Source organism: Alnus glutinosa, chromosome 10 (genome assembly GCF_958979055.1).
Source record: "Alnus glutinosa chromosome 10, dhAlnGlut1.1, whole genome shotgun sequence".
Classification (NCBI taxonomy): domain Eukaryota; kingdom Viridiplantae; phylum Streptophyta; class Magnoliopsida; order Fagales; family Betulaceae; genus Alnus; species Alnus glutinosa.
In genome coordinates this window covers 14,244,509-14,258,115 of record NC_084895.1, presented here as the reverse complement: position 1 = coordinate 14,258,115, position 13,607 = coordinate 14,244,509, and the positions used below count along the sequence as shown (strand labels likewise).

Below are 13,607 nucleotides of genomic sequence, written 5' to 3'. Positions count from 1 at the left end.
TTTTAATGTCTCTCGGCAATTCTTTTAGTGACCAACAACGGTAGAGTTTTAGTGTTTGCAAATTTTGCAATCTGGTTATAGAATCAGGCAATTTCTCTATTTTATAGTTTCCAGAAAAATCAATATATCTTAAATGCTTCAGCTTCCCAATAGAACTTAAATTTTGCAAAGTTTGTATCTCATGCAAATCCAACACACGTAAGAACTTGGAACTTGAAAAGGTTGCATCACAATCAATATTAGCCTCAAAGTACACGCCAAGGTGAAGAAATGTTCGCATCCTAGTTGCTTTATACCATAAAGTTAGAACTTGAGATGAACTGCTGCTTATATGGCAAGCAACTGATACTTGACGAGTTTTTTCATCAATGTTTGTCTCATTATCATCTAATGTGGTGATCAATGATCCTGCCACTGATATGGCAAGATCATGTATGAGGTCGTGTATTTTGCATCCAATTATGTCACCAAACTTATTCATTTCAGCTTCTTGAAAGAATGATCTCCAGAGTAAATCCATAAAATACTCATGGCCAACATCTTCCAAGCATCGGTTTTGATCTGATAACTTGATAAACCCTTGTGCCATCCAGAGCTTAATCAGTGTTGATTTATCAATCTTATAATCTTTTGGAAACAAACTACAATAAGCAAAGCAATGCTTTAAATGTGAAGGAAGTTGATCATAACTCAGCTTTAAAATTGGTAAGATGTCATTTTCTCTCTGAAATATTTTTGAGAGTTCATTGTTCTTAAAAGACAACCATTCTGTTTCTGAATTTTTAAAGTATAATAAGCTTCCCATTGTCCTTATAGCAAGAGGGACACCTACACACTTTTTTACAATCTCGTTCCCAATTTCCACAATTCTTGGATTTTTCGACTCTTGTCCCTTCTCAAATGCCATCTGCTTAAATAAAGACCATGATGCGTGCTCATCTAAACCCCTTAATAAATATTGTTTAATTGTGCAGGTAATATTTGCAACCTTTTCACTGCGTGTAGTTACTAATATTCTACTGCCTCTTGCACCACCCATCAACAGTTCTTTCAAATCAAACCACTCTTTAGGATCCTCATTCCACACATCATCCAGTACAAGTAAGTATTTCTTTCCATCAATTTCATTTCGAAGAGCATTGATCAACATATCTAATTCAACTTGTTCTAGTTTCTCGTTTTTTGCAGATCGTAATATTTTTTCAACAATGATTTGAACATCAAAGTTATTGGAGACACAAACCCACATTTTTAGCTCAAAATGTTTTTTAATTTCCTCATCATTGAATATGAGTTGGGCTAGTGCAGTCTTTCCTAATCCACCGATACCAACAATTGGAAGGATCAAAACATTCTCTTCAACGTTGGATTCCATCAGACGTTCTATAACTTCCTTCTTAGCATCCTCTCGACCAATAACTCCTTCTGGATGTACAAAAGAATAACTATCATCCCTCTTCTTATTCTGGATTGGTATCTCTTCATGGCCCAACTTTAAGTTGAAATCCTTGGCTGTTGCATTAATGGAATCTAACCTCTCTCTGATCGCCTTAATCTTATGACCCATTTTGAGAGCATAAAAAAGTTGGTTTGATTTGGAAAAGAAAATGCGTACCTGTAACATTCAATCCTAGAAAGTAGGTCAATCAAAACTACATGGATCTGATTCATTAATGTGACATTATTACTATAAATTCTATTATTATTTTTTTAAAAAAAAAATTACATGGATCAAACTCATTACCGTGACATTACTATTTTTATTTTTTTTTTATTCTATAAAAATTTCGAGAACACTAGATACTGAATCTATGGCCGCATGTTGCATGGTTTTGCGTGGTATTTGAATTCCAAGTATTTTATTTCAATCCAAATCCTACTTTGGCAAGTAAATTCTATGGATAAATGCTATATATTGCCCAAGAAACCACCTTTCATCCACTCAAGTTGATGTGGCGTGATCTCTCAACCAAAAAACTCATTTTCATCCACCAAATGCTATTGGAGGGACCACGCCAAATTAGCTTTGATGGATGAAAGATCAATATTTGAGCAATATATAGCATTTTCTCAATTGCATGTGATTAAATGTTTGAAATTATTTTGAAAGAAATTTTACCCTAACGGCCCCTCTAGGGGTATTTTTGTCCAAAGTTTAATTTTAAGCCCTAAATTAAATCCTAATGAAACTATGACTCAAACCCGAATCACTATTCAATTAGAAATGAAAAAACCCCAACCTTAAGTACCCTATTTTTCACCGACCCCTTTAGTCCCCCTCACTTTTTCGTTCTTCCAAAATTTTAGGGGAAAATATACTTTAACCCCTAAACTACAACCACTTTTGCATTTATATTACCAAACTTTGAAAAGCAACATTTGGGTCCCTTAAACTACCTCTCCATGTCAAATAAGCCGGTTCGTTAGCCATTGGTGTCAAAATAGGTGGAAAATCAATCACATGCATTGCAGGCCTAAAAATATCAAAAATAAAAGAAATAATAAAAAATAAGTAAACTTTTAAACTGATTTAAAAAAAAAAAAGTAATAAAATAATAAAACCCAATCTGACAACAAAACACGAACAAAGGGTGGTCGAACCACCCCCAAAAAAGGAGGTGGTCAAACTACCATCCCCTTTCTTTTTCTTTTTTCTTTTTTTTTTAAGTCTTTTTTTTTTTTTTTTTTTTTTTTGTAATATATATATATATATATATATATATATATATATATATATTTATTTATTTATTTCTTATCTCATTTTTTGTAATAATTTTATTTTTTTAAAAAAAATATTTGCTTATTATTTGTTTTTTTAATAATTTTATGAGTATTTGGATAGTTAAATGCAAAAATAGCCACGTGCAGCGTACATGACTACTTTTCCATCTATTTTGATGCCAATTACTAATGAAGTGGCTTATTTCACATGGGATAGAAATTTCCTACAAAGTAGTAATTTATAGGAAACTCTTACAAACCAATCTCTAAAAGTGACACATATTTTGGGCTATTAAAAAAACATGTGAGAAGCACATACTATTAAAACATGTGATACTCACATATTAAATGATACATGTCACTTTTAAAGAATAGTTTGGAAGATATTTCTTACAAACCAATTTATAGGGAATGTGTGTCATTTCCAATGAAGTAGTAACTTAAGAGGGCTCAAATATCACTTTTTAAAGTTTTGTGTCATAAATGCAAAAGTAGTGGTAATTGAAGGAGCTAAAATGTATTTTTTCCAAATTTCCAAAAGAAGCAAAAACATCAAAAACCCAAACACCTATTCAGCTACCCCCTATTTTCTCTAGAAAATTTCTTACTTCTCTTCTAAGATTTATGGCCATGAAAATTCAAGCAACAAGTTTTCAATCTCTTCAATCTCCTACATCCCAAGTGTGAGTATTTCAATTTTCTTGAGCTCTTTATGCAAAGTTTAATGTCTTACTTTTAGTTTGATGAAACTATGTGTTTTATTTATTAAGCTTATGTAAGTTTATATCAACTATGTGATTTTGCATGAAATTGTTGTCTTTTTAATTAGTTGATAATTAATATGCATGATGATAAACATTAGAGACACAAAACTTAGTTTGTCAGATTATCAATGTTGTTTATCACACTAATTGGATTTCACATGATAGTTATTTACAAAAAATCATAACTTAATTGGTATCTAAAATCAGATAAAGACATATTGATTCATGTAGATTTTGATTTGATTACATGCAAAACATGGCATAAACATCTTCAAAAACCACTTGGTGGTTCGGTTAGGCCCTTAATTAACCGAACGGATAGGCATAATTTTAATATTAAAATTTCAAATTTGATTAGATATATATAATCATGTAGCTGGCCAATGGTTTTGTGATTTAAATTTCAAAATCTTATATATGTACATGTTGAGGAAACAAGTAAGGATCAGCCAAGGGTAGAATTTACCCCAACCGAATCATACTTAGTTCTTAAATAAATTGACACGTGCGTCTTTTTAATTACAAAATTTATTCTAGATATTGTAAAGTATCTTTTTAATTACAAGATCGGCCATGGCGCCCAAGACTTGCAATGCTGAAAATTTCATATGAATTTCTCAAAAAAAAAAAATTAGAACTGATTTTTAATTATAACTATGTATAATGTATAAAGGAAAACCAGTTTTGAATTTAATTTCAGAAAATTTGTTAGACATGTTTAGAGAAGTGTGTTTGATCTATTGCAATTAGATTATGGGCCTAAGAAGGCCAGGTGTTTTAGGCTAATTAGGCCAAAAACTAGCATTTTTTTTTTTTTTTTTTTTAAAAAAGTCTGTTTAATTTGTATATAGCTTTAGAATTGAGAAACCAGTTAGGAGAAGATCCAACCAAGTGGGTCATTCTTGGCAATTCCCCAAATTAAAAGTCAAAGAATTAGTTCTAAATTTTTTTGACAATCTTCTTAAGTAAACATAGGAAGATAAATAATTTTCTAAGTCAAAATGGTTTTACAAATCATTAAATAGAAACAAAAGGCATTTTGATGGAACAAATATTTATTTAAAGTAAAATGTTTACTTTTAGAGTAAAACCCCAGGAAAAGGGGTTTAATTAGCAATAAACCCTAAGCCTCCTTCCAACAAAGTTACGAAGAGATATTTTTTTATAAGGGGAAAAAGTCAGAAAGGGTCAATGATTAGGGCCAACTTCTAAGGAGGGTTAGTATGACTAGACTAATGGTATAAATGTGGATGCGAATGCAGATGCAATTATTAGCAATATTCGCATTTGCATAATGCAGTTATTATTTTTAGATATCTGCATCCGCGCCATGTGATTACTATCCGCATCCAAGCGGTTATTATCCGCTATCCGCGTATGAAGTAATGGACATTTTATATTACTATTTAAATCTATATGCAAAATTAGATGATGTTGGTATTACTATATGCAAGCTGAAATAAATTAAGATTTCACTTATTAGACAATTCGTGATTATCAGTCATAGAGTGTCATTGACTCATAAAGTAATCGAGATTTAGATTACCTAAATAATATATATATATAGTGAGATATGACTTTGAGATGATAGTGAAAGAATAACATAACATAACCTAAAAATGTCATAAGCTTACCAAATTCAAAACGACTTCATTTTAGTAAATTTAATTATATATATATATATATAAAGAGATGCAACCCTAAAACCGTTATCTAGATCCTCATATGCGAATAGTAGTTTTTGTTAACTCCATTCGTATCCACATACGCGGTTAGCAATCAGGTGCAGATAGCGAATGCGGACAGTTATTATCCACCCGCATTTTCACTCTGTAGAGTTAAAGCTGACATGCCTAAGCTCTATAGTTTAGGTAGTTAAATGTTGTCTTGCCTTGTTTTAGTTAAGAGGTAGTTCTTTTATATGCATATATATCATGATGTTAAGGTTTTGGAAAATTCTATGACGTCGCTCGATCGAATAACACATGGTGCATTAATGATGTTTCTAAGAAAGGAAAGATTTGAGGGACTAGAGAGAGAGAGAGAGAGGAACAAAAAAACCCTCTCATATCGCCTTGAGATGATGAGATGCAGATTTAAGAAATTAAGAGTAATGTACGTTCTAATTTTCATGATAAAAAAACCTAGTTCTAACGGATTGAGAGTGTTAGAGTACCTCTTTTGCCTTCTTATCACGGGTCATCATTTCTCTGAGCAGAGCTTCAGTGGAGAAATCATCTAGTAAGTTGTCTGCTTCATACATGGCATCCTCTAGCTTTTTCAGCCAATTTCTAACTGCATGTCTCTTAACCTGTTGCTCCTCCGCATCCAGAAGCACATCGTTGATGATAGAAACCGTGTCCTTAAGCTTTTCAAGCTCATCTTTGACACCCCACAGCAGTTTGATCTCTTTCATAGCCAAAGGGCCCAAACTACCAATGATTCCCTGGGCAATGTTGAAGAGAACACCTTCAGCCATTTTTTTATGGTGAGTGAAGGAATGCTAAAAAGGGTAGAGAATTGAAATGAAGATATGTTTGGTGTGTGATAGGAAGAACTGGGCCGGCGTATATATATTTATAACACCTTGATCAGCTCCCTTGCTTGGATGTTAATTAATTAGATTCTTTGGCTTTTGTTGAAGGTTTAATTAACCTAGCCTTTTCTTTAATCTTAAAATATATCCATGCGTTTGAGTGATTCTAATTTCTAGCCTTTTTTAATTGTAGTTTTTCTTTTGACTAGTAAATATTCGTTTTTTCTGATCAATGTTGCTAAGACGCTTTTATATTCTTCTTCTCTTTTTTTACTGTTTGTGATACTTTTCTTGAATTCCTTGAGGCATTGAAGTTGCTCTTCTTCTTTTTCCATCGTATGTAAATGCCTTTCTTGAATTCCTTAAGTATTGGATTGGTTCGAATTTGCCTTTCTTGACATGTACGAAATCAAAAACTTTCTCCCAAGAGAGATGTGTGGAATGGCGTGACATGTAACTTATACCACGAGCAATACTTAAGCTGGGGAGCATGGAACTTTGAGTTTTTTTCATGGTCTCAAGTTTGAAATTTATAGAGTGCGAATGGTCAGTCTCTTGGATAAATCTTGCCATTCAACCAGTACATGCTAAGAGGGGTGCGAGACATGAATTTTGGGTTTACTTAACATGAGTAGGTACACGAAATGGCCGGCACTACCTTAAAGGAGTTCCCGATCATTTAAAAAAATAAAAAAATGTAAGCTGGGGTGCAAACCTCTAATCTAGATCGTTTATTTTAATAAAGGGTTAAATACATTTGAGGCTTTGAACTGCTATGGTTTAACAACTTATTATTTTCTCACATCGGTTTCAATTTATATCGTAGATGATACCTACTTATCACTAAAAACGAAGATGATACCTAAATTGACATGTGTCACTATGACTAATTAAAAATAGAAAAATTAGATAGCTAAAAAACTAGAAAATTTTAAATTTTAAAAAAAAAATTTAAAAAGAAAAAAGAGGGGGCACTCAAGCCACCCCATTTGGCCTGGGAGTGGTTTCGGCCACCCCCATGGTCCTTGGAGTGGCTCGGCTACCCCCAGACCGACCATAGGAGCCACCCTTCTATTTTTTTTTTTTCACAAAGTTTTTTTTTATAATTTTTTAAGGAAAAATTGTACAATTAGTCATTATTGTTTGACTAAATTACAAATTACTCCATGTGGTATAAAAAATAATTGAAAGGCTCTTGTGGTAGGCAAAAATTACAAATTAATCCCTCAAGTAATTTTTCATTCACAAATTTAACAGAGTCTGTTAGGTTGGCATGTCAGTCCAATAAAAACGAGGCACGTATCCTTCTTAGTAAAATAAAATATTAAAAATTAAAAACTTAAAAATGTTATATTATTTTAAAAAAAAAATGGAACTTGAAACTTGGGGTTGGCTTGCGGGGCCACCCCCAGCCTGCTCTGGCGTGACCTACGAGCCACCACCCCCATAGGGGGTAGCTACCATTGGCAGCCACCACAAGTCCCGATTCTAAAAAAAAAGAATAATAATATTTTAAGTTTTTAATTTTAATTTTTTTTATTGAGAGGAACACGCGTCGCGTTTTTATTGGATTGTGTGACAATCTAATGGAATCTGTTAAATTTGTTGACAAAAATCAACTTCAGGGAGTAATTTGTAATTTTTCCCTACAACAAGGACTTTACAATTATTTGTTATACCAATAGTAAGTGATTTATAATTTTGGCTGACCACAAGCATCAATAATGCAATTTTTTCATTTTTTAATTTTCTCGTTTTCCATTTTTTTTTTTTTTTAAAAAAAAAAAAGAGCCACAATGACACATGTCAATTTTTGAAGGATATTGATGTGAACTTCCATCAATTTATGGATGGAATTATGACGAAAATACCACATTTATTTTTAGCCATAAAATCAGGTATCATCTACAAAATGAAACCTATGTAAAATAAAAAATAATAATAATAATAATAATAAATAAATAAAAAAGTTGAAGTTTTAAATCGTTGTGATAAAAAAAAAAAGGAATTTAACCCTTTAGTAAATGGTACATCATTTATTATTTTAAACAAATGGTTTTGCATGGGATCGGATCCATTCCACAATGTGGTTCCAAGTGCATGTCACGTGGGACCTCTATGCTTTTGCTCTATGTTTTTGCACGGGATCGTATCATTTTTCTATTTATTTGTTGAGTGATGCACTTGAAGAGACTTCGCACTAAGAATCAATATGAAGCTGCAATTTGATACAATTAATTATTAATTTTCTCAATGCAATTCGACTATAGACGATCGATCGCTATTATATGTTACTTATATATATATATATGTGTGTGTGTGTGTGTGTGTGTGTGTGTGTGTGTGTGTGTTAAAATAACTGAAGAATTCTGAATACAATACTATATTTATGTGTGTCTTAAATTGTATACAAGAGGTGCTGATTTAATTAGTTGAATAAGTCGATTTATACAAGTAAACCTAAATCGACTTATACAATGAAATATAAATTGACCCTATAATTAAGGAGGTAGTTCAACCATTTCAAAAAAATCAATTTTTTTTTTTTTTTTTTTTTTTTTGTATTATTATAATGATTGTAAAGGAAGGACTACATATACTCCTTTTTGATTACCATGCAATTTATAATGTTCTTCCATACTTTCAATTTGTTAAATATATTAGAGAAATATATATAAGAGAGAAAGAGCGGAAGCATATAATGAACTATATTGTATTGAAGTGTGTCTAACAATATTGAGGAATGCTAGAACATTTCCTTGTGTTCTCCTAGTGTTCTCCTGGAATGGCATAGATGTAATTTTTGGACATCTATGCCATCAAAAATGACATAGATGTAATTTTTTAATTACATCTATGCCATTGCAGGAGAACACTAAGAGAACACCAGGAGATGTTCTAGCATTTCTCAACAATATTACATATGTCTCTATTTATAGAGAGACAATGAGTAGTGAGCAAGAAATTCTAAACTACATAAGGTAGGGAATAAAACTCTAATAAGAAAGACAATAATACGATGAATATAAAATATTCTAACATCCCTCCTCAAACTCAAGGTTACTCAAACTCAAGGTGTAACCTTGTGTTTGAGAAAAAGAAAGGGAAAAGAATTTGGGCCGGAGCCTTGTTGAACCAGGTTGACGAGGTTTGGCCCATGTATGGGCTGACTCGACTGGCCTATTCCACTCAGCTAGGTTGAAGGATTTGGCCATGTTTGGCCCATTTTGACCGGCTTGGATAGTTGGGCCCTGCTGGTTCTGGTTGACAATGATGGGCTGGTTGCTATGGTGATCCAAGTTGATCTGGATGAAGAATCAGGTTGAACCTAGTGGAGTGGGTCTAAAACCCAGATTGAAACCGACATGTAATCCGGTTGGTTTGGGTTTGGATCGGATCCTAGAACTGGATCTGAGAAGAGTGCATGAAGCACGTGTGGAGGATAGGGCCATTTTGGGTCTTCAAAGATAATGGACTGAACGAGCTTGAAGGCTAGTTGCCGTAGTGATCCAGGTTGATCCGGATGGATAACGTGTTGAACCCTTCGATGAACTGGCTGTGCGTGGAGGTGTGTGGAGCCTCAAATGGGGGAGATCGAGGCTGATCTAGAACCGTCAGCACCAAATTTGTCGATTGGCGCGGTCACGTAGCCGATCGACTGAATGTGGCAGCGCGTGGATGATTGGGCAAAAGGAGTGGGCGGTGCATAGATACTTCGATGAGGCTGGGCTTGTGACGACCCGTTTTTTTTTTTTTTTTTTTTTTTTATACAAACATAAAACGAGTCATCGCAGTGGCACGACTACGTGTCGCTCAGCCAACATATAGCACATGCCCCATAACATGTACTTGATAATCAGAGTATAACATACATCTATCTATGCAGCGGAAAACATAAATCTGAATAGCGGAAATTACAACTTATACATCTATCACAAGTTAATTATAACAAAGAACCATTTAACATCTATCTATTTGAGTCTTATTAACACTATAACAATAATGGCTTAACAAAGAATAAGTGACACAAACGTCACAAGCCATACCAAACCTATAAAATAGTGGACACCCGTGGTCCGACAATTACAACTGTCGCGGCGAGCTTCAGTCATAATATCCCAAGCACACTGCTACCGATCCATCGACTATACCGAAGTACCTGCAGCCAAAGAAACATCATCTACACGGTTGTGGTGGTATCCACATCCGCATAGGTGAAAGAATGAGTTCACCGCCTTAGTATACCTCATACTAAGACCTCAGTGGTATAAGACTAACTGAGTTTTCACAAAGAACCAACCTCTATTTATTTTTAGTCGTGCGAGCACTATATTAGCCACCATTTACCAACAGCTAATGCAGCAAACACCGACTATTTAGAAAACATTTAAAACATACTATATAGCTGTGAACATATGTAGAAGTTCCAATCTACCGCTTGGAAGATTCTATATATAGACTCCTCTATAATAATACTTTTCACCGGTCGCTTGGACATATGTGCACACGATCACTCCATCACAGATATCACGTATACACATAAGTCTTAAGCAAAGAACATGGCATCTTACTCTTCCGTACTAGGACAACATCCGTCAACAAAACACTCGTAACACCATCTCTAATCGTATTTCAGCTTCGTGCCTTGACGCCAGTAGATCATGAGAGCACTAGAGCTAAACTCAATCATGCTAACACGTCTTTTCTGGAGAACAAGAACAGTCAACCTTTCTACTCATAGACATGCCATTACTCGCACTCGGGCAATCATGTATCCATGTACTTTCAAGTTCAATGTATGACCTTAACACATGACTATCCGATAGAAATATACATAAGCGCTTTTCATTTAAGACACTTATGCATACCAACACGTCTAGTAAAATCTACTCATAACATAAAAACATCACTCATTAAACAACTATACATGATATGCATGACTGGGTCTACTGGGGCTTTGGTCCCCCACGATGCTGATAACTGCTGTTTTACTGTGTATCCTGTTCCTTTACTGCTGTACTACTGTTGATGTATGCTCTATACTACATGCTCAATGTTCTGTGCTTGACCAGTATATATTTCACTACTGTATCATGCTCAAATCATGCAGTTGTTAAATCACGTCCTTTTAAAACTAAACAAATCCAACATTTTACCCAACACTTTGAAATCATTCAAAACTTAGTTTCTTTATCAAATCTACGCAGTTTCAACATGACATGTTCTCAAACAATTTGCATAATTTAAATCTCAACCGCAGAACTTAACACTTTAAATCTATTCAATACTTTTCACTCATACACTATCTCTTTAACATCATTGATATAGTTTAAACATAATTGAAACTAAACAAATCATCTCAAAGCATATACATTTCATCATATGGTTGGTTCGGATTCATAAACAATATATATATTTTTATCAATCCAATACATATAAAAATATATATTTTCTCAGTGAGTGGAATACCCACCTTGGCTGCATTGGACTCACGACTCGAACTCTACATTGGAGAACCCGTTGAAGTCTCCAACTATGACATGATCCTGCAAACATTGGTAACATTAGACTATGCTATTGAACTCTATACTCTATGACACATAGACTACTCGCGTGCTCACCCATTGCGTAACCCGTTTCTAAGGCTAGCTAAACACCTTAAGCTATTATTAGATTATTTGTTCGTTACAGGTTTGCATCTTATCTTATTTATTAACTAGAAGACACATCTATTATTTCATTAGCTCATTTGTTATTGTTGTGTCACATTATTATTCCTAAACATTTTTATAGCTTGTTGCTTATTTACTAAGTTCACAATATATATATATACCTTCAACATTTAAACCTAATCCAATAATACACCTAACACATTTACATGCATATGTAGGTTTATGTGTACACACATACACGTACACGTACAATGCTTATCAAGCTAAGCATAGCCTTATAACACACTTAAGTATTTTATAATACATAGACAAACACTAATTATCTAATTATATTACTAAATGAACCCAAAGCCTATTTATGTATTTCTACCTCATATATAAATACACATATTGACTTAAGATTATTAAGATAATTTACAACTCTTGTTCTTCTAGTCTTAACCGTTACACTTAATACTTTTACTCATATTAGTTTCTAACCATCCGAGTAGTTTAGGCTTAGGACTTAATTGGATTAAATAACAAATCCCTTGTCATCTCCATCTTCAACTATTTATTATTTTGTTATATAATTACATAAGGAATTAGGTTATAGAACCATAACCATATTCCAAAGCTCCAAGTGAACGCCTAAGCCCCACATCATCACTCTACATAATTAAGCTAAGCCAAAGAATCAAAACTTAAACTAATATCCCAAATGATCCGTTGCAAAGAATCCAACTATAATCGATTCAACTTTATCCAACATATACTCAAAATCTTCATTTTACATATTAAGACCAACTTCTCTCACAAGTGGAAATATCCTCATACCTTCTACCAAAATCTCATAACAATAATCATCAACAAACCACCATTTACCGTCAAAATTCTATATACATCATAACCCAATGTTCACCAAAGCCTAACATCAATTCTTAATCAACATACCCATACAAGCATAACAAGTAATCCAACCATTAATTAACTAGACATATACATAGTTACATACTTAGGTTTACAATTAAAATCTCCAATTTATACAAATTATTAATATTAAAACCTAACCCCATTAATACCTATTTTTGCTTAGCATAAACCCTAATTTACAAGCACAATCAATAACCCATAAAACTCTAAGATTTCAACCTAAATCAACCCAAAAGGAAACCCATCCAATTTATAGAAAAATAAGGGAAATGGAGGTGGAATCAAAGACAAGAAAGAAGAGGAAACCTTACCCATAAATCTGGAATTCTAAGCCCCCTAAATCTGGAAATCCCCACCGATTTTCGTTGGAAATCACTTCACATCACCGGAGATCGTGTCTCCAAGGTTCACCGGTGACGACACACCGGAAGTCGCGCCCTCTGCCCCGCCGACGTCGTCTGATTCTACCGTTGTTGACCCACTAGTCGGGTCCCACTCGGGTGTTCACCACCTGAGCCAAAGAGAAGAGGAATGGTAACGCACGAGGAGAGAAAGAAGAAAGAAGGGAAAAGAAAGAAAGGGGAAGGGCTGATCTGTGCGGGAGAACAAAGAGGAGAAAAAGGAAAAAAAGAAAAGAAAAATCTGAAGAAGAGAAGCGTGCTGCTTGTGTGTGTTTCTCATTGTTTATTGATGGGAATCACGTCTAAGTAAGAAGAGTGAGCCATGTGAAACCAAAAAGAAAAGAAATAAGTGTGGCCCTATCCTAAGTGAGAAAAGTCAACAAGTGGGAAAAAATGGGAGAGGGATGCGTGAACTAAGGAAAAGAAGAGCCAAGGTTATGTGATTACCAAGATACCACTCAAGCTTAAGTAGAAATGAGAATAAAGTGGGGCTAAAACTTGTCAATTTTCACATGGGCCAAGATGGTATTTTAATCCCCCATTTTTACCCATGGGCTACCATTTCTAAAATATACAAGCCCACAAAATAAATGAAACTATC

General features: G+C 33.9%; 1 protein-coding gene and 1 long non-coding RNA gene across 2 annotated transcripts; both read right to left on the bottom strand.

Annotated features, from left to right (window-relative positions):
- Nucleotides 1-2: 2 nt before the first annotated feature.
- LOC133879073 (putative disease resistance protein RGA3) lies at nt 3-5,964 on the bottom strand. Its single transcript, XM_062317622.1, has 3 exons — nt 5,662-5,964; nt 69-1,615; nt 3-21 (listed from the first exon to the last, which is right to left on the bottom strand). Exons 1-3 carry the CDS (start codon nt 5,962-5,964, stop codon nt 3-5), a joined length of 1,869 nt encoding a protein of 622 aa, XP_062173606.1.
- A 3,844-nt stretch (nt 5,965-9,808) lies between these two features.
- Nucleotides 9,809-13,369, bottom strand: LOC133880318 (uncharacterized). The gene is made up of 3 exons (XR_009902234.1): nt 12,917-13,369; nt 11,495-11,567; nt 9,809-10,201 (listed from the first exon to the last, which is right to left on the bottom strand). It is a non-coding gene; the product is annotated as an uncharacterized LOC133880318 (long non-coding RNA).
- Nucleotides 13,370-13,607: the final 238 nt, after the last annotated feature.